At 35.7% G+C, this 21,456-nt stretch overlaps 1 protein-coding gene across 1 annotated transcript in view; it reads left to right on the top strand.

Moving 5' to 3' along the window:
- LRRC9 (leucine rich repeat containing 9) overlaps window positions 1–21,456 on the top strand; it is a 109,599-nt gene that overhangs the window by 57,940 nt on the left and 30,203 nt on the right. Inside the window, exons 18-26 of the mRNA XM_046007218.1 lie at window positions 2,781–2,972; window positions 4,576–4,701; window positions 7,548–7,682; window positions 8,626–8,803; window positions 11,842–12,062; window positions 13,988–14,110; window positions 17,738–17,868; window positions 20,134–20,242; window positions 20,994–21,133. Of these exons, the coding sequence (XP_045863174.1) occupies window positions 2,781–2,972; window positions 4,576–4,701; window positions 7,548–7,682; window positions 8,626–8,803; window positions 11,842–12,062; window positions 13,988–14,110; window positions 17,738–17,868; window positions 20,134–20,242; window positions 20,994–21,133 (1,355 nt within the window). The remainder of the gene's footprint in view (window positions 1–2,780; window positions 2,973–4,575; window positions 4,702–7,547; window positions 7,683–8,625; window positions 8,804–11,841; window positions 12,063–13,987; window positions 14,111–17,737; window positions 17,869–20,133; window positions 20,243–20,993; window positions 21,134–21,456) is intronic.

Here is a 21,456-nt window from a genome sequence, read left to right on the forward strand (position 1 = left end):
AAAAGAGGTGTTGTGGGTTTTAATCTTTGTAAGTTGGCTGTACTATACTGGAATTTAAGAATAACAAACTGAAGCACAAGAAATATTAAGAAAGAAACCCCTGCTACAAAACTGAAAATACTCTTCCATGAATATCTATGTTCATAGAGTCTGTTTTATATCTTTGGGAATATAAAAGTGAAGATCCCATCCCCGTTTTCAAGGAAAGAAGGCAGTTACTCTTTATGATATATGGTTCCAAAATGCTAGTCTGCATTCAAATGCCAGAATTTGGGACAAGTTTTTAACCACTTTATGATGAAAATTGGGAGAAGACAGGCCATGTAATAAATTTTTATAAAGCCAAATTGATTTCATTTAAAAGACTGTTCTAAGATTATGTCCTTAATACTATCAAACATCAGGTGCCTGGGAGGCTCAGTAGGTTAAGCTTCTGCCTTTGGTTCAGGTCATGGTCTCAGGGTCCTGGGATCAAGCCCTCCATCAGGCTCTCTGCTCAGCAGGGAGCCTACTTCCCCCTTTATCTCTGCCTGCCTCTCTGCCTACTTGTGATCTCTCTGTCAAATAAATAAATAAAATCTTTTAAAAAAAAAACTATCAAATATCCTTTTGTTCAAGAAATTACGATAGCAAATGATCATATGTTTGTTTTACTATGCTTTTTTATGAGAATAAAAAGTCAGTAACATTACTTGGTTCCCAGGAATTTTTTGAAAGATTTTAATGATCTGAAGGGGGAAAAAAAGATTTTTTTTTAAATCAGTACATTCAACTTCTGCAACCTGAACCACTGTAATAACTGCTTTTCCAAGAACATGAACTATAGCAGTGATTAATTCTATGCTGAATTCAAACAACTATTTGAATTACCTATAAAGAAATCAAGTTCACTGTTGATCTATAGTAATATTACCTTTTATTTTAAAAAATATGTTGCAGGGCGCCTGGGTGGCTCAGTGGGTTAAGCCGCTGCCTTCGGCTCAGGTCATGATCTCGGGGTCCTGGGATCGAGTCCCACATCAGGCTCTCTGCTCAGCAGGGAGCCTGCTTCTCTCTCTCTCTCTCTCTGCCTGCCTCTCTATCTACTTGTGATCTCTCTCTGTCAAATAAATAAAATCTTAAAAAAAAAAATATGTTGCAAACAAGATGGGATCAGGAGGGAGACAAACCACAAGAGACTCTTAATCTCACACGACAAACTGAGGGTTGCAGGGGAGTGGGATGGTAAGGATAGGGTGGTTGGGTTATGGACATTGGGGAGGGTATGTGCTATGGTGGGTGCTGTGAAGTGTGTAAGTCTGATGATTTACAGACCTGTACCCCTGGGGCAAATAATACATTGTATGTTAATAAAAATAATTAAAAAAAATAAAAGCATTAAGTGAGAAAAAAATATGTTGCAAAATGTCTTCTTAAAGTTCTCTTTATCTCTTCTTTGTTCTATGTCTGAATTAGTATACACCTTAAAAGAAAATTTTATTTGCAACAAATAGAAGTAACAAATTAAGTCTTAAAGACTTCTTACAAATAATTAGGTGAAGATCTAAATAGATAAATGGCTAAAGACAGAAACACAATAAACAAAAATGAAAATTTAAAAATGGCTAATACAAACACATGGAAAGATGTTCAGCTTCACTGGTAATAAGCAATGTAAATTAAAATAAAGCAGATGAAACTCGTGGGTATTTAAGAAAATGGGCCTTCCTATATCCTACTGTTGGAAGAAAAAATTGGTACAAACTTCCTTGAAAATTATTTAGCAGTATTTATCAAAAATCTTAACAATATAGGGATGCCTGGGTGGCTCAGTTGGTTGAGTGTCTGGCTCCTGATCTCAAGTCATGGTCATGAGTCTGAGCCCTGTGTTAGGCTCCCCACCATGCATGGAGCCTACTTTAAAAAAAAAAAAAAGTTAAAAAAATCTTATTATAGAAATCCTTAAAACTTACAATTCCACTTCTAAAAATCTTTTCTGAAAAAATAAGAGAGTCTCAGTTGAATTATCATGATCATGGATCTTTGTTGCAGTGCTGCCAACAATTAGAAGCCACATAATTGTTCATAGTAAATGTTCAAAATGATCCTAACAGGTCACTTATTGGAATATTATACAATCATGAAAAACCATTTTGAAGAATACTTAATGATGTGTGACCATCCAAAGGGATACAAATCTCTATATAATACAACCTAGTTTTTGTAAGAAAAATATTTGCATATATAATTAAAAAACAATGTTCTCGGTGGTTCCTTCTAAGTTCAGAATTACATGTGCTTTGTATTTTTCTTTTAATTTATTTACTATAGTTCCCAAATTTCCAACATAGATCATGTATTGGTTTAATGATTTTTAAGTTATTAAAAGTCATGTACTTTTAAAAATGAGAATTATAGAATAGGTTTAATTTCTACCTCTAAAAATGAAACTTTCTTTAGCCAGGCTACCAGAAGTCCAGATAGTCAGAACAGTAATTCCTTGTTTGTTGGGGACAACCTGTCTTGTCAGTTAGTCTTTGCCTTCTGTTCTATGAAAACAAACACTGTCACTCCACATTACAAGAGTGAAGTGAGAATTAAGATTGGTCTAAAAATAAAATACCTGTAGCTCTCTGGGAGAATACATATGTTGATACCTAATTGCAGTGTATCTACTATATAGGTTTTCTGTAAGAATTACCAAAAAGCATATAAAGAACTTAGTGAATCATAAAGAAAAGAACTCTGTAAATACTAGCTGTGACCCTTTTTAGCACCACTTCTATTTGTATGTGTTGCAGTATAACCTTGAATATTTGGATGCAAGTCATAACCATGTGATAACCCTGGAAGGATTTAGAGGTCTGATGAAACTGAAGCACTTAGACTTAAGCTGGAATCAACTGAAAAAATCTGGTGATGAAATAAATATGTTATGCAAACACACCACAAGCCTTCTTACTCTTGATATTCGGCATAATCCATGGCAAAAGGTAGGTAGCAGATGTGTTTATAAAAAGCAAATGATCATTTTTATTTCAAAGCCAGTTTCTCACTACTATCCAGTAATAGTCAGAAATAGACAAACTATCTTTGTTTTACCAGAAGTCCTTGTAAGTATCTCATAACTTTAGTGTAGTATAGTGATTAAATGAATCAAATGTTATTAAAAGATTTTTTTAAAATAAGCTCTAATAGTTTGAGAGTACTATGGCTTTAAGAATGTTAGATACTATTGCCATTTCAAACCTTGGGAGAGTTTATACAGTTTAGTGTGCTAGAACCTACTGTAATGAGGCATGGGACTAAGAATAATAGAATGTGGGAAGCCTGGGTGGCTCAATCGGTTAAGCGTCTGCCTTCAGCTCAGGTCATGATCCCAGGGTCCTGGAATCAAGTCCCACACAGGGCTCCTGGCTCAGGGAGCTGCCTTCTCTCTCTGACTGCCACTCCCCCTGCTTGTGTGCTCTCTCTCTCTCTCTCTCTCTTTGACAAATAAATAAATAAAAATTTTTACTTTTTCTTTTTAAAATTGTTTTTATTAACATGTAATATATTATTTGCCATAGGGGTACAGGTCTGAATCATTAGGCTTACACATTTCACAGCACTCACCATAGCACATACCCTCCCCAATGTCTCTAACCCAATCGCCCTTAAATAAATAAAATCTTTAAAAAAAAAAGAATAATATGGCGATTCACAGACCTGTACCCCTGGGGATAAAAATACATTATATGTTTATAAAAAAATAAAAAATAAATAAATTTTTTTAAAAAAAGAATAATAGAATACAGTAAGAGAGACATCATTAAAGGGGGGATGAGTATATCACTTCCCCTGATAAACCTGTATTATAAAGGCTTATGTTCTGCTATAAAGGGAAATTTGATTGAACACTATTTTTTTTCTTATCACAAAGATATACAGATTCATGCTAAGAAATTTCAGTATTCAATGATTATGTTTAAGGGTATCCCCAAGTATTTAAAAAATGCCCCAATTTTATAATTGCAAGAATCCTCCTTTCCTTGCTTTTCAAAAATGTATATAAGACTGTTCAGCATTTTAAAAAGAGGCTAATGATTGGCTCTATTAAATTGCCATATTACTGTGTTTACATTGTTGTGTTTTTTTCTTTTCTGCTCAGAAAAACTGAAGGATATTTTTCTTTTGACAGAGCATACCCAAAATGTGCCTGGTCATAGTACAACTCTCTTCCTGTTGCCAAACTAGATGTCAACGGCCAGAGATCCAGATAGAAATGCACACAGAGCTGACTAACTGCTTATCTAGATAACTGGGAGGCACTGCTGTTCTCTGAACACTTTGCACCACACTTTTCAACAGCTTACAGGACTTTCCTTCCTTCATAAGAGTAGAGCTACCCACCTTCAAACAAAACAGATCAGTTCTTAAATATAACTTAATTTCATTTATTAAAGAACTGAGTTAAGCCCTTATTTGTAGATATAGCTAATGAAGTGGGAGATACATAATTTTTAATTACATAGGAAGGAATGAAAAAGCACTCCATTCTGTGTCATAACATATGTAATGTTTTGTAAAAATTAACTTTTTGTTATTTTTCCCAAGCCAGCCACATTAAGGCTGAGTGTTATTGGCAGATTAAAGACTCTTACTCATTTAGATGGACTCCTCATTTCTGAAGAAGAAGCAACAACAGCTATGAAATTTATTACTGGAACAAAGATTACTCAGGTTGGATTTTACTGTTTAATATTTTTGCTATTTAGAATATATAAATTATATTTTCCATACTCTTGCTTTTTGTTAAGATTTTATATCCTCTCTTAGCATTCTAATAAAAAATCAGTTAATATATAAAATTCATATCACTTTAACTTTTTCCTGTTTAAATATATCCCATTTAAATACCAACTGGTTGTATGGATTCTCATCCCCGCACACTACCCCAAAAATCAACAAAAATGCCTCTAGGGTATCTGTTTTTTCCCTATCAACTTGAACTTATCAGAGTCCTTTCTAGAGCCTACATGAAAATAAACAACCTTCTATGGATAAGGTAAGCTTGGAAGCCTTGATAAAGCACTTAGTGAATTACCTACCTAGTACTGATATTATATATGTGTGTCTGGCTGAAGCGGACGTGCGTGCGCGCGCACACACACACACACACACACACACACACACACCCTATTAACTTGGGGGCATGGGGAATGTGCATATTATCCAGATTAAGAATGCTATACTTTGGCCAAAGTAGCTTCATCTTAAATATATTTACTCTAGTTCTCTGTTTAGTTTTTGTTAGAATATTTGAATATTAATTCCTTAATGTACTGTTTAATTTAGGATCTATTCAAAATGCAGGAAAGAAACGTTTTTGTTGCTAAAAATATAATTAATTCCTCAAGAATATTTGGGGTTTTACCCTACCAGAAATCAAAACTAACTAAAATCCTTTAAGACAATGCAGAATTGGGGCACCTGGGTGGCTGAGTCAGTTAAGTGTCTGACTCTTGATTTCAGCTCAGGTCTTGATCTCAGGGTCATGAGTTCAAGCTCCACACTGGGCTCCATGCTGGGTGTGTGGAGTCTACTTAAAAAAATGTAGATTTGGTACAGTCCAGGAGAACAGATCATAAAGACCTAATATAGACCCATACATACATGGAAACTTGATAAACAAACAGAGCTGCCTTTACAGATCAGAGAGGCTTGTCAATAAAAGGCACTGGGACAAGTGCATTAAGGACTTCACTATAAAAGTCAAAATCAAGAAAGTTTTAGAATTAGGAGCAGAGATTGTCATTATGACCATGAATGAGGAAAGAATTTATTACACAAGAAACTAAAGGCATAAATATAAAAGACTGGATGTGTCTACATTGAAATTAATATATCTGTTCCCTAAAAGGGCACACCATAAAGGGAAAAAAACAAGCTACATACTGGGGGGAAAATTTTGCAACACATCTAACTGACAAAAGATATTATTTATATATCAGAAGAAAGACAACCAATCAAACAGAAAAATAGGCAAGACACTGGAGAGGAAATCAGAATAGTCAAATCACAGGAGAAGATGCTCCACTTCACTAGTATTCAAGAAAATGAACATTAAAGCCACACAATCTACCAATTTAGAGTCACAAATTGGTGAAAGTTTTAAAGCTTGACAATATCAAGTTTGAAGGAGCAGTGGCAGTTGGTATAACCACTTTGGAAAATATTTTGGCATTATCTAGGAAAGCTGAATATATACTTTCCCTATAACCCCCAAGTTGTATAGCCTCTAAAGGAACTCTTGCATGTATGCAGCAGGAGTCAAGAATATTCCTGACAACAGTGTGAAAAACTGAAATCAGCTCCAGTGCTCACTGATGGGAGAATCGGTAAGGAAATACTATCTAGCAATGATCCATGAGTGAACTACCACTACATACAGCAGCACACATGAATCTCATGAACACAATATTGAGCAAAAAAGCAAATCATAAAAGAACACATACTTATTATTCAATTTACACAAGTTTCCGGTATGTGTAAGACTAAATTATATTTATGGGCACAAACATAGGTCTATAAAGCAAATGAATGGTAGATAGAAAATTTGAGATCATTTGACTGCTTCTTAGGGCACTGATTGATTCACATGAGGTGAATGATGGGTTCTAAGGGGAAGGAGAGGGAAAGGGTTAAGATGGGGCACACAGGGCGCTTCCAGGATAGGAGGAATATTGTAGCTCTGAAACTTGCTTAATGGATGGATTATATGGATGCTTGTATTACAGCTTTCATAGTTCCATAAATTTTATTTTGTAATGGTTAAATATCTGCTAAGATAAAAAATAAAATACATAAAGTATATCTGGATATTGAAAATATTTTTAAAGCAAAGAAAATGTCATATTTTAAAATTTTTATATTTATATTTATTTATATTTTTAATTATTAATTATTTTAGATTAATTATTTTTAATTTTAATCATTATAATTATACATAATTATAATTATCTATAAATATTAAAATATATAAAATATACTTATACTTATAATTATTTTATTTTATTTATATTATTTTAAATTTTAGATTAATGATTATTTTTTAATTTTAACAAGTATAATTATACATAATTATAATTATCTATAAATATAAAAATATATAAAATATACTTATAATTATTTTGTATTATATAATTATATATAATTCTATAAATTATATAATTAATATATAATTATAACATATAACAAAATATAATAATATAATATGTAATATAATAAATCATATAAATTATATAGATATAATTATATTTAATTGTGATTATTTTATTATGATTATGAATATAAATTAAAATAATATAAATAATGAATGATTAAATTAATTAGAATATTTAATATATTTATTTTAAATATATATTTTGATATAAAATTTTGCTTATATTTTATTTTATATTTTTGTGTATTTAAAATTTAAAAATTATTCATTGGGCCACTCATTTAGGAAACAATACTTTTAATATATATAAATGACCTGCTATATGCCATTGCATTTATTCATCACGTGTTTTTTTTTTTATTAGTTATCTCTCTTACGGCATTCTGGTACTAAAGAAGAGAGACCACGGATACTTAGTATATGGCCTTCTGCCAAAATTCTGACACAGATTTCAAAGTTAGGACCACATTTACATCTGAGTGGAAACTGGTACTTGAAGGTAACAGCTAATTCTATTAAACCTAATATAAAAGTTTAACTTCAATTGATTTTAATCAGCTTTGGTCTGTGTATCATAAAGAGGGTACAGATAGGTAAGGGGTAGAAAACTGGAAGAGCCAAATTAAAATTATACAAGGAAGTCAAGTTGTCAACATTAATGTCACAGTGATTACGCCTTAATCATGGTCACCACAGAACAGGAGATTTAGGATAAAGGTACACAGCAAGACCAAAGGGTAGGTTTTGATAATACATCAAAGTAAGCAAGCAAATTTGAAAGCTCAGAACCAGAGATCAAGCCAAAAGTTTGGGTGGCAATGTAAAAGAAATCAAGAATCCTGGCACAGTATGAGGGGAACTGATCAGAATTCAGCTGAGGATAAGGGGAAGAGTTAGAGGGCACCACCAGCTTCTTTTTGCTGCACAAAGCATCATACATTATTTTTACTACCAGCTATATACAGATATTTAGCTGTGATGCAAGACCAGTGACAGCTCTGGCTGACCCCACAGTGAGTTCGGGAATTGAATGACTCTTTAAATTTGCCCCAGGTTGGGCTGAGATGGCCAGGACTTTGAATCCCTTCATCATTGGATGTGGGCCAGCCTGGGAAGGAGCGTGACCTTGCAAGGGAGCTTTCTGTAGCTGAGGCTGTCCCAGAAGGTGGCGACAGCTGAAGGTTTTCCGCCAATAGCACTCCCAGCAGCTGGGACAAGTCATTCACTTCGGTGGGAATCTGACACAGCCCAGTGTCCAAGTCCCCCTTGGAGTTATAATCTTGTCAAATCTTACTCTTTTGTAAGTTTCACTATGTCTTTAGTTCCTGAAGGAATTCCTTTGATGACACTTCCCACATTTGGAATTATTTCATTAGCCTTTTTGTAGCACTGAATTTATGGATAAGATTTGGAAGTAACATAAAATATGAACTATTCTACAGATAACTGCTTTAAATTTAGATGGGCAACATCTCTTTGAAATCACAAATTTAGAAAAATTGGAAAATTTGAAATGGGCATCATTTAGCAACAATAGTCTCACTAAAATGGAAGGCTTGGAATCCTGTGTTAACTTGGAAGAGCTCACATTGGATGGAAACTGTATCTCAAAGATAGAAGGTATGTAAGAATTTGAAAATCTTAAAATATGAATGTTTAATTAACAAGAGCAAAAAATGAGTAACACTGAGGACAGAATTTCTGAGTCTGAGGAGGAAGATATCTAGAGAATTCCAAGAAGGTTTGGGTCAGAGCGTTCTGCACATCTACTGATGGGCTCTGTGACTCGTTGCTATGCGTAACGCATCTTACTAGCCGACTTGCACCTCCTCTGACTTCCCTCTCTCTCTGCCAATGTTTACCACCTATTACCAAACCTAGCACATAACAAAACAGGCAGTAATTAGTATCTATAGAGTGGGAAAAATGAATGAATGAGTGTGGTATGCTTTTGAAAAAGATAAAACAGCCCAGTTCATTTTTCAAAATATGGAATTAAGGTTACATTTGGAAATGTGAAAACTTTAACAAAAATGAAAACTTTATTCTCTAGAGGTTGAAAATCAAATGTACTATACAACCTTTTATAGGGACCCATACAAAGTACTATCAAGCAACTTTACTAATGTTGGATTTATCTGGGTATAAAATATTTCTGGTTGTGCATTTTGCTAACAAGATTATCTTGTCAAGAGGAGAAGGTAAGAATTGGAAATCATGACTGGAAGAGAATTTATACTTTACTCACTTTTGAATTGTTGGATACTTTTCAGCACATGTGTGTGTCCATTTTCATAAACTAGAAAATTCTGTTTCAAAAAATTACATATACAAAAGCGAGTACTAAATATCTTTTTAAAACAGCATGTATAACATTAGTTATACTTTATTTTGGTGGCTCTGAAATCTACTTCTAAAACTTGCTTGATCATAAGAATCACTTGGGACACTTAGTGAAAGTGTCCTTCACAAAGGCTTCTCCTTTGTAGATTTCATTTGAATAAACCTGGGGGTAGCTCAGAGATCTGTCTTTGGACCCATCACTTGTCTTCCATTCCCATACTATAGGGTGTTGGTTTTGTTTTGTATGTATAAATGAGAACCAGGTTTCCTTTTTATTCCCATCCATAATCTCACTGAAGGGAAGAATCCTCCAACCTATATTTTTCCTATACCTCCTTTTCAGAGGTAATAGTTTTGTCTCACTAAAGTTTATTTCTCTTATTTTCTCCAGACACAGATAGGTTTAATATCCATCTAAGGATTTTTGCCTTGATGGTTTTATCCTACTTGCTGGATAGTTTACTTTCAGCATTACAGTCTCATGATGAAGGCTTGTGTGAAAGGCCAGCAAGGACAAAATGTGTTGAAAACAAATTATTTGTCAAAAGCTGTAACTGATGTTCTTCAAGTGCCATTCCATTTGATTCCATAACCCCTTAGAAGCAGATTTCAATATGTCCTTTTTTTTTTTTTTAAAGTAGGCTCCACGCCCAACGTGGGGCCTGAACTTAGCAACCGTGAGATCAAGGCCTGAGCTGAGATCGAGTTGGATGCCCAACCAATTGAGCCACGCAGGCTCCTCTCAGTACATCCTTTTTATGGATGAGGAAAATGAGGCACAGAGGTTACAAAATTTTACATAATATACTTATGGTCCCAAATCTAGAAGTTATACATTTGAAACCAACTCTGACTCCAAAGTTCTCATCTTTCACCTTACCCACCATCCTACCTACACTTAAAAGTACCAGGGGAACCCTCCTCCACTGTTGGTGGGAATGCAAGCTGGTGCAACCACTCTGGAAAACAGCATGGAGGTTCCTCAAAATGTTGAAAATAGAACTACCCTATGACCCAGCAATTGCACTACTGGGTATTTACCCTAAAGATACAAACATAGTGATCCGAAGGGGCACGTGTACCCGAATGTTTATAGCAGCAATGTCTACAATAGCTAAACTATGGAAAGAACCTAGATGTCCATCAACAGATGAATGGATAAAGAAGATGTGGTATATATACACAATGGAATACTATGCAGCCATCAAAAGAAATGAAATCATGCCATTTGCGACGACGTGGATGGAACTAGAGCGTATCATGCTTAGTGAAATAAGTCAGTCGGAGAAAGACAACTATCATATGATCTCCCTGATATGAGGACATGGAGAAGCAACATGGGGGGGTAGGGGGATAGGAGAAGAATAAATGAAACAAGATGGGATTGGGAGGGAGACAAACCATAAATGACTCTTAATCTCACAAAACAAACTGGGGGTTGCTGGGGGGAGGTGGGATTGGGAGGGGGGAGGGGGCTATGGACATTGGGGAGGGTAAGTGCTATCGTGAGTGCTGTGAAGTGTGTAAACCTGGCGATTCACAGACCTGTACCCCTGGGGATAAAAATACATTATATGTTTATTTAAAAAAAAAAATTTGGAAGGGGAGGCGAACCATAAGAGACTATGGACTCTGAAAAACAACCTGAGGGTTTTGAAGGGTCAGGGCTGGGAGGTTGGGGGAACAGGTGGTGGGTAATGGGGAGGGCACGTTTTGCATGGAGCACTGGGTGTTGTGCAAAAAGAATGAATACTGTTACGCTGAAAAAATAAATAAAATGGAAAAAAAAAAAAAGTACCACCAGTACATAGCATACATAAGAGTTAGATTGTGGTAAGAGGTGACATATTCTAAAGTTCTGTCTTAAAGTACTTTTAAGTACACAAAGGTAGAATTAGGCCAAATGATTCTTTTTAGTACAAATGACGCCACAATGAGGAATACTTTAGAGAGTGCTGTTATCTACTTCCCTACCTTTACTGTTTTAAAATGGGGGCTGGTTGTTTTTTTGAGCTTTGCGTTACTATGATGGTGAAAAATCTTAATTATATCATTTGAAGTTCATTTGAAAGCAACATTCAATATTTCCTACATAATACCTTCCCTTAAAACCAAAAAGACTGAGTCAACTTAGAAAACCCAAACTGGAATTTATTAGCTGGGACTTTATACACATTATATCCTTCTTAAACAAAAACTAAAATGATAGTTAATAATATACAGTCTGTAAAGAGTAAGGCAGCCTGTCAGTTATTTTTTTAAATTAACTTTTCTATCCTATCTGAATCTTTTCTTGAATTTACTTATTTTTCTAGGCATTTCCAAGCTGACTAAATTAACCCACCTCAGCATAAATAATAATCTTCTCACTGGTCTGGAAAAACACATCTTTGACAACTTGCTTCATCTTCACTTCCTTTCTCTTGAGAACAACAGAATTACTTCATTGAGTGGTTTACAAAAAGCTATTACGCTGATTGAATTATACATAAGCAATAACTATATTGCTCTCAATCAGGAGATCTACAATTTAAAGGTGACTGGGGTGGCAATGTTTTTGTTCTTTAAAATATGTATTGTTTCTTTATATTATGAAAATAATGCATGTTCAATGTATAGGATTTGGAAAATATTTGAAAAAATAAAAATCAAGAAGGTTTACTAAAATGTACTTGCATTCAATTTATACATATATAAAAACATATATATATGTAACATAATGTCCCCAAGTTGACAATCTACTAGGGGAAAAAAAAAAATTTTTTTTTTTAGTAAAATAAAATATTCAAGCCCAGCCCTTCTAACTAGTGCCTTCCTCAGTATTTCTAAGGATTACCCAGTCTGGTTGGGGAGTAAGAGTCTTTTTTTTTTTTTTTAAGATTTTATTTATTTATTTGTCAGAGAGAGAGAGGGAGAGAGCACAGGCAGACAGAGTGGTAGAGGGAGAAGCACGCTCCCTGCAGAGCAAGGAGCCCGATGCGGAACTCAATCCCAGGATGCTGGGATCATGACCCAAGCCGAAGGCAGCCGCTTAGCCAACTGAGCCACCCAGGCGTCCCAGGGTGTAAGAGTCTTTAACATTTCCTGTTCTCAGAGGAACTCTTGATTATCTCTCACTTACTTACCTGTTCTTACTGGTGACTCCAACTCTTTCTGGCTGACTTTGCCTAGTTTTGTCCTCTTTAATTCTTCCAACAAAACATCTATTTCAAGGCTACTGTATAACAGGCTTTTCTGAAGAGTTGATTAAATGGAGGTTTACTACAGCACAGAAAAGGAATTCACTTCAAATCCATTGTGTGACTTCACTGTTTCTAAAGTTCCGTGGCCATTCCCTACCACTGGGATTCTCGTGATAACCTCTTTACCTTTTGCAGATACCGTATCGCTAGGATTTTACCTTCCACCAGAAACTTTTGTCTGTTTCCTATCTTTCCTTATGTTCAGTCTTCTCCCTTCCTACTCCCCCAATATAACTACTACTTCTTTTTTTTTTTTTAAAGATTTTATTTTATTTATTTGACAGAGAGAGATCACAAGTAGCAGAGAGGCAGGCAGAGAGAGAATGAGAGGGAAGCAGGCTCCTTGTGGAGCAGAGAGCCCGATGCGGGACTCGATCCCAGGACCCTGAGATCATGACCTGAGCCGAAGGCAGCGGCTTAAACCACTGAGCCACCCAGGCGCCCCATAACTACTACTTCTAAAGCTGCAGAGACAACCTGATTAATGATAGGTACAACAAAATAAACCATACATAGTGATGCAGAGTAGTGTTTCTCCCACTTGTCCTAACTCTCCCATTCCCTTCTACTCTAGGCTCTTCCTGCACAACAAAGGCACATCAAAATTTCCTGTCTAATAAGAAAGCACATTTTCCCTTAAGATGAATTCTGCTACTCTCTCAGAAGATAGAATAACATCAGTTTTATCACTCATCAGAAGGCAGTGTTTTTAATTCCTGTTACATCTATATACACACATGCATACTATTTAATTGGACAGTATTCCATAAAAAAGCATATGGTTTTAAACTTAGCAAAGTTCTATCTATGTCTTTACTACTGGTAGTAATACATTTAGCAGCAGCATCCTAAAAGAGACTCTGATCATTTAACACATACCACTGAAATATTGTATAAAATTTGAACTTACTGGTCTGCAAGGATAACTCCTGCAATAAAATATATACTTAAATCACCATGTATATCACTAAATGTACACTGAAATCACTATGAAATGATGATTGAGCAATTCAAATATTAAAATTCAAGAATGGTTAAACTAAGGAGAAAAAAACTTGCTGGAGTTTTATATATATATATGTATCTAGGGAGATGTATATCTTTGTATGTAGGTAGATGGATATGTATGTATATATGTGTGTAGAGAGAGAGAGAGAGGTAGAGACAGAGATAGAGATATATGGATATAACTTTAAATGTATGTACTTTTATTACCCAGGGTTTATGCAACCTGGTCATTCTTGACCTGTATGGAAATATTATTGTATGGAATCAAGAAAACTACCGATTGTTTGTAATATTTCATCTTCCAGAACTGAAAGCTTTGGATGGAATCTCAATTGTAAGCCGTTTTATGATTCATAGCATTTGGTTCAATTCATATTCATATATCCATAGGCCATAATCATTTTGAACATTGCCTTCTCACTCATATGATACCCAAACTTAGGTCTCCCAAGCACATCTTAGATCTGGGTTTTAAAATTTTCTCCTTTAGCCAGTTCTCATCTAAATTGAGATGACAGGAAAGGGAAGATGTTGCCTACATTTGTACCCACTGAATTCAGTGCCTAAAAACTTAAAGAGTACAATTTTATGGGACAGGATAGAAAACTGTTCTAAAGACCCACCATTCTCTTGGGCCTAAAGCCAGCTTCCTATTTCCTAGAAAAATACAGTTAATATTTAGGCAAAATATATGTGAACAAAAAAATGGTATGTCAGTGTCACTAGTCACTGTAAGTAAGGTGATGTTGCTGTCAGGTGGAAGACAGAAGTCCAAATTCCCCCACCTGGCCTCTGCTGACAACCTGGAGGTATGTGCTTTATTACCTGCCAGGCTAGGGTAGAAGCTCATAGTCCCCATAGGCCTTCACTGACTCTCTTCCCAGTCAGAAGTGCCTCATGAATGCCCTGCCATTATTACTGGGTGGAAGCAGAACAGGCTGCCCAAGTATTCTCCAGTAACACCTGTGTGTGGGGGTGCATTACTATTGGGAGAGGATGAAGATCCAAGCTGCTTGCTCAGTAAGAGAGGTGCTTTGTTCCACCAAGGCAAGAGGGGAAGTCTCTGTTTCCATTCTGCTTTTATAGGTGTAGATGGCACCATGATTTATTCCATGGAGTTTGGTTGGAGTAGACCCATTATTGTCTAAAAATTTTCTGGCTTATTAGGCTTTGCCTCTCCTAGTCCTTTGACTATAGAGGGCAGGTGTTCATGTGAATTTTTGTTTTCTCTTGTTTTCTGTGTTTCTGCTGTCTCCAGCACCAAGTACCACATACATGAAGCAAAAAGAAAACCCAGATGTAAAGGAAAACCCATGTCTGTATGTTTCCTTTACTCTCAACTGTGCCATAATCACACTTCTGACACCAAATGTGTGGGTTTTCCAAATATAAGCAATTCTCTGACCCAGAATTCAGCTGAATTCTGACACTCTCTATCTGGAGATAGGATCAGATCCCACAGGCTAAGGGCTCAGTCCCACAGTGCTGTCTCTGCCCCCACTTCAGACACCAGTCACAAGTACAGGTTGGCACCTACACTTCTGACTAACCAGCTATCAAAAGGAGGTTCCCGTGACCCTCTTCTTGGGTTTAATTTGCAAGAGCAGCTCACAGAACTCAGGAAAACATTTATTTACTAGATTAATGATTTATTATAAAAGGATAAAAAACTCAGGAACAACCAGATGGAAGAGAGGCATAAGGCAACGTATATAGGAGGGGGCACTGAGCTTCCATGCTGTCTCTGAGCAAAGCATTTTCCCAGCATCTCCACGTGTTCACCAACCTGAAGCTTCCTGAAGCCCCTCCTTTTGGGTTTTTATGGAGTTTCCACTATGTAGGCATGACTGATTAAATCAGTAGCCAACAGTGTATGATTCAACATGTAACCCTTCTCCCTTCTCCAGAGGTCAGGGGATGGGACTGAAACTTCAAACCCTCTAACCATAGTTGGCTCCCTGGAAAACAGCCCCCATCCTTAGGGACTTTCCAAAAGTCACCTTTTAACATAAACTCAGGTATGGTTGAAAGAAACTTGTTATGAATAACTAGATACTGTTTTCACTTCATGGCTCTGGAGCTATTTCAGGAACTGATGTCAGAAAACCCCCACTCACCTCCCTCTCTTTTTTCTTCTTTCTTTTCTTCCCCTATGTTTATCTGTTTTGTTTCTTAAATTCCACATATGAGTGAAATCATATGGCATCTATCTTTCTCTGACTTATTTTACTTAGCATAATATACTCTAGCTCCATCCACATCATTGCAAATGGCAAGGTTTTATTCTCTTTTTATGGCTGAGCAATATTCCATTGTATACAGGTACCACATCTTCTTTAACCATTCATCAGTTGAAAGTATCACCTGCTCTAAGCCTCTTTTGAAGTGTTAATGTAACATTGGATTTCCATCATTATATAACATTATATAACCTATTTATTAATAGGTTATATTTATTAATTCCTTCACCCATATTTCTTCTTCTCTCCATTTATACCCAAACTTTTCCACCTTTGGAAGGGACAATAGTTTGGGCCACTATGCTGGTCTAAACTATTAATTAAACTATTGTAGACAACAGTAATAGTTTTTAGCAAGTACTTTACTCTCAGTCAACTCCCATGTGGATAAGGTGAGATTATATAGATAGAAGCAAGACTAGTAGTAGGCTATATTTTCCCCTAGAAAATATAACTAAATTCACTGTTAACCCCAATTTTGTCAGATGGTGCCTGTCAGGTCCTCAGGAATTCTGACAGAAGGTTTAGAAACATATAGTTTCTTTTTTAGGAATCATGCCCATTTCCAGCCCTTACAGTTGTAGCCATGTCCTATGATCAGGTAGGAAACAAAAGTTGAGGCAATGTGGGGAAGAATAAAAAAGATAGTGGTGTATGAGCATCATCTTCCCTTACCAGGAATTGCATAGTCATACCAGCATTCTTTCCCACAGCTACCAGAAAAACAGAGAAATCTATGGACATTCCTTTAGCCCCACTCATGATCCCATTGTGTTAGCATTCTCATGAAGGTGTGTAAACGAGCCCTTTATGTTTTTATCTTCCTGTTTTAGACAACCAATGTTTTAATTGTCCATTCCAATTCTGTATCAAGCTATTACTCTTAAGGAGGATATCTTAATGCCCATTGTTGGACATTATGGGCTGTCAAGTATGTTTCTTGGTCTAAAGAAAGAACAGTCATTGGTCTAAATTGGCATGCTACCTTCTGTCCCAGTTCTTTTATAGCACTCTGAGCATTTGCATTTACCACTGGGTAAGCAAAACCCAGTCCAGAGTCAGTATCAATTTCTGTCAAGACCCTTTTATAACGCCTTAGGGCTACCAGAAACAGTCTGACTTGACAGCTATGTTCGAGGCCTTCCCACCAGGGAAATCTGCCACATGGTCTTCTGCAGTCTCGGTCCCTTTTGCTGGTAGACAGAACAGTACTTACTGCATTTTGTGCCTCAGAGGGTGCAAGAAGAATATGTCCACATTCAGACCATCTCTGCATTGCTGTAGACCCCCCAATGTCCACCTACTTCATAAACCCAGGTGGCCACCTTAAGTGAGCATATGGGGATATCTGCTTGTCGATTCCAATCACCTTTCTGATTGGAGTTCTGATGGACATCCATTTGTCCTATTTTAATGTACTCCTCAAATTTCCATAGGGCCCTGCCCCATATGGGCATCCTTTCAACAGGCTATGTTTCCCCTGCTCTCCTGCCTAACCATATGACTAGGCCAGGCATAGTGGATAAAAACTAAATATATATTTATTATAAATCACAATATATGCCAGGGAACTCAGCACAGTATTGTTCTTCCCTAGCTGGTCTGCCTTCTTCTCTGTACCTTTCAGTCTCCTTTGTATCATTTAGTCATCTGCAAGGGACTTTCTTTCTAAATGTCCTTATATATAGGAACCATCACTTTCTAAACGTCCTTATATATAGGAACCACCAGAGACTGAATGTGCAAAAGATTTGTTTGGTGGCAGACTTACTTCTGATATGATTGCAGAGCGACATGGACATTCAAACTTCACCCAAATGCAAGAACTAAATTGGACTTCATCATCCATCAGGTATAATCATTTTATTATATGCTTTTTGATACTATAGCTAAATATGTAATATCATTTTCTAAGTTTTATAATTTAATGCACATCTTATCCAGATGTAACCAGTAATTCAGAAAATCATCTTTCCTGCTTCAAAATCTCATACTAACTTCACCACTCTTTGAATGCATTATCACACATTATGATTTAAAATGTCATCATATTCTCAGGATCTTGAGATCGAGCCCTGTATCTCCACACTCAGTGGAGAGACTTTTTCTCTCTCCTTCTCCTTCTCCCTCCCCCTGCTTGCTCTCTCTCCTCTCTCTGAAATAATTCAATAAATATTAAAAAATAAAATGTCATCATATTACTCTAACTCACTACAGTCTGGCTTCTCCTGCCACCATTTCTCTGATGCTCTTCTTCTCACTGTCTTCCTGGCAAATAAATTCTTTTCTCTCCTCTCTTTTTCTTATTCTGCACTCTTCACACACAGACATCTTTAGCCATCATTTTAATTTATATGATGGCTCTTTAAATTTAGCCCAAACCTGAGCTCTTTACTTGAATATTCAGTTGCTCTTTAGATATAGCATGGAGAAGACAATATCCACCTGCTGTTGTTGCCCAACCCAAAAATCTAAGGGTCATTTCTCTCTACTTTGTCCTCCACTTGTAATTGATCACCACATTCTAGAGTCCATATTGTTAAGTATATCTCATATTCCCCTCTTATTTCCACAGTCACTACCACTGGCCTACATTGGGAAATGAAGTATTTTAGAAACTCTCTTGGTGATAGTTTTGTTTTTTGTGTGTTTCATAACCTTCCCTGCAAATCCATTTATTATCCATACTGTCTTCTAAGATGCAAGTTTTATCAGATCACTTCCCTTCTCAACCTTGTTCAGTGGCTTTCCACTGTCTACAGAATAAAATGTAAAATTCCTTTGTATGGGTTAGGGTTAGGGTTAGGGTTGGACTCTTTAGTTACTTATTTTTATTTCCTGTAATCCTTACCTTTACTGACCATTACTCTTTATACTCCAGAAGTTCTAGAATATTCTAGTTCCTTAACTATCATAAGGTGCTGTGATTCTGTTTCTACCTTGCTTGTACTTGTTCCACTACCTGAACTCTCTTTCTAATTTGCCTGACAAGTGCCTATAAATTCTCCAAGGGTCATTCTAAGGTCTTTCTCCACTGTAAAGTGACTCCTGACTTCCCCAGATCAGTTTTTCTTTCCCTAAAATGCCACTACATCTAACTATATTATATCTACTTTCCTTTTTTTTTTTAAAGATTTTATTTATTTATTTGACAGAGAGAGAGAGAGATCACAAGTAGGCAGAGAGGCAGGCAGAGAGACAGGAGGAAGTAGGCTCCCTGGTGAACAGAGAGCCCCATGTGGGGCTCGATCCCAGGACCCCGAGATCATGACCTGAGCTGAAGGCAGAGGCCTAACCCACTGAGCCACCCAGGTGCCCCTACTTTCCTTTTTTATTTTAATTTTTATGGATCTCATTTCATGAGGGCAGGGATGGTTTGTTTTCATATTTGTTGTAGCCTTTCCAAACACATTGTCTGTACTTGGAAATAACTAATCAAATACATTGAACGAATGACTTATTAATGGATAAAAGTATGTCATAAGGATAACTACAGGGTTTAGGATTTGTTTAAAGAAGTGGTTAAGGCAAGGTAATTTAGCTTTTTACTCTTTTCTATCATGGCACAAAGGAAGGTGGAACAGTTGTAAAGCTCTGGACTAGGAATCAAGCATTTTTTAACTATCAAAGCATCCTTACAAGGTGGAATGCCATAAAAATTTCAGGAGATTGCATAGAAAACTCTTTTTTCAAAGACCTCACCTGCCTTCTTTCCTCTTACCTTTCCCATCCCTAACCTCTTCCTGGTATTTCAGAAATAATATGTTTCACATATGTTCTCTGAAGCATATAACCTGAAAAATCTTGTGATTTACAATATCAAATTCATGAACACATATGTAACCTTATAAAGAAATTGGAGATGTTTGTTTTAAAAGTTTCTTTTATGATAGTGCTATGTTTATGTGGTAATGGACATTTTTAAAGCAATCAAATTCTATGTCATTTTCTTACCTATGTGTCCAACGAAAACATATTTATCCAATTATTTGACCCATACATTTTACATTAAGGCAATTCAGATGAATTATTTTCAAAATGTTTTTGGGATTGTACATGAATGATTCACCTACATAATTCTCCTATTAAAATTATGACTGTGTTTATCTAAATTCAGAACTGTGGATTTGATTCCAGTTGACCAATTTAGAAATGTATGTAATGTGAATCTACAAAACAATAATCTTACCTCATTCAGTGGATTAATCTATCTGCCTAATGTGAAGGTGAGTCATTCACAGATTTTTTTCAAGGTTTTTAATGCAAGTTGTAATCTTCTTTATTTTGGATTAAAATGTATTTTTATGTTATGAAAGAAGAGAAACATAAATCAAAATCAATGAGATTTAAATAGATTTTTAAAACCTTCCTAAAATTTTTTTTTCACCAAGCAAGAAACAGTATTACTTTCCAAAATTATTTTTTGGATTACTCAGTTTTATATGATTGTCTTGTAAGCAGTAACTCTTTGCAATAAGGTGGTGGGATGGAAAGTGTGCCTCTATAGTGAGGTGGGTATGGAATGAAATTGAGGGATACTGAGGTTCTCAAAGCAGCCTTTGTGCCTCCTGTCCTATACCTTTGGCTGAGCTATCTTCAAAGGCCTTTTAAACAGAGGCAAGTGGTGATCTGTCCAACTAAACAGTTATTTCATTCATATCAGGCTTGAAGAAGTTAGGAAAGTAGATTGAGAATGTTGAGCAGCTTTCTAGGGTCTCCATTATTTTGTTTGGAATCTTGTCATTTCCCAGCAAGTCAGATTATAAAAAACACATTCAAAGCCTAAGTCCAAACCTTTTGGGATATAAAAATTTATGTCATTTTAACATTGATATATTATTAAAGTATGTTGTATAGATCAAGTTTTATCTATACCATCTTAACAGTTTTTAGGATGTTGATCAATCTCAAACCAAAAATATATATACAGCAGTTTTCATATTTGAATGTCTGATGAATAAGGTGTTCTTTCTATAGGTCTTATGCCTCAATTATAATCATATTGAATCCATCATGCCCAGAGTAAAACCTCAGACTCACTTGACCAACAGACAGCTACTCTACCAGAAAGTGCCTTCAAGTGGCTACGGACAACAAGGAACTTCAAAAATAAGCAGGTTACTATTCTTTTTTTCACAATTACAAAAAAATTTGATTAGGAGTTTAAAAAGCAGTTAGTTGCATTAGTGATAGCAGTAATATACATTTCTCTTACTTTCATACTTATTTAATAGCTACATCCAAAAATAAATGTCACAAATGAAAAGATACCCAAAATAGTCCTTTGTCATTGTTTTTCCCGCTTCCTCCATTTCATACCCATGTTGTAAAAAAAAAGAAAAAGAAAACGAGAAGATCTTGTATGTTTAACTTTTTTAATTAAGATGCAATTCATATAGAATAATCTCACCCTGTATGTATGATTCAGTGATTATTTTAG

Source organism: Meles meles, chromosome 6 (genome assembly GCF_922984935.1).
Source record: "Meles meles chromosome 6, mMelMel3.1 paternal haplotype, whole genome shotgun sequence".
In the NCBI taxonomy this organism is placed as follows: Eukaryota; Metazoa; Chordata; class Mammalia; order Carnivora; family Mustelidae; genus Meles; species Meles meles.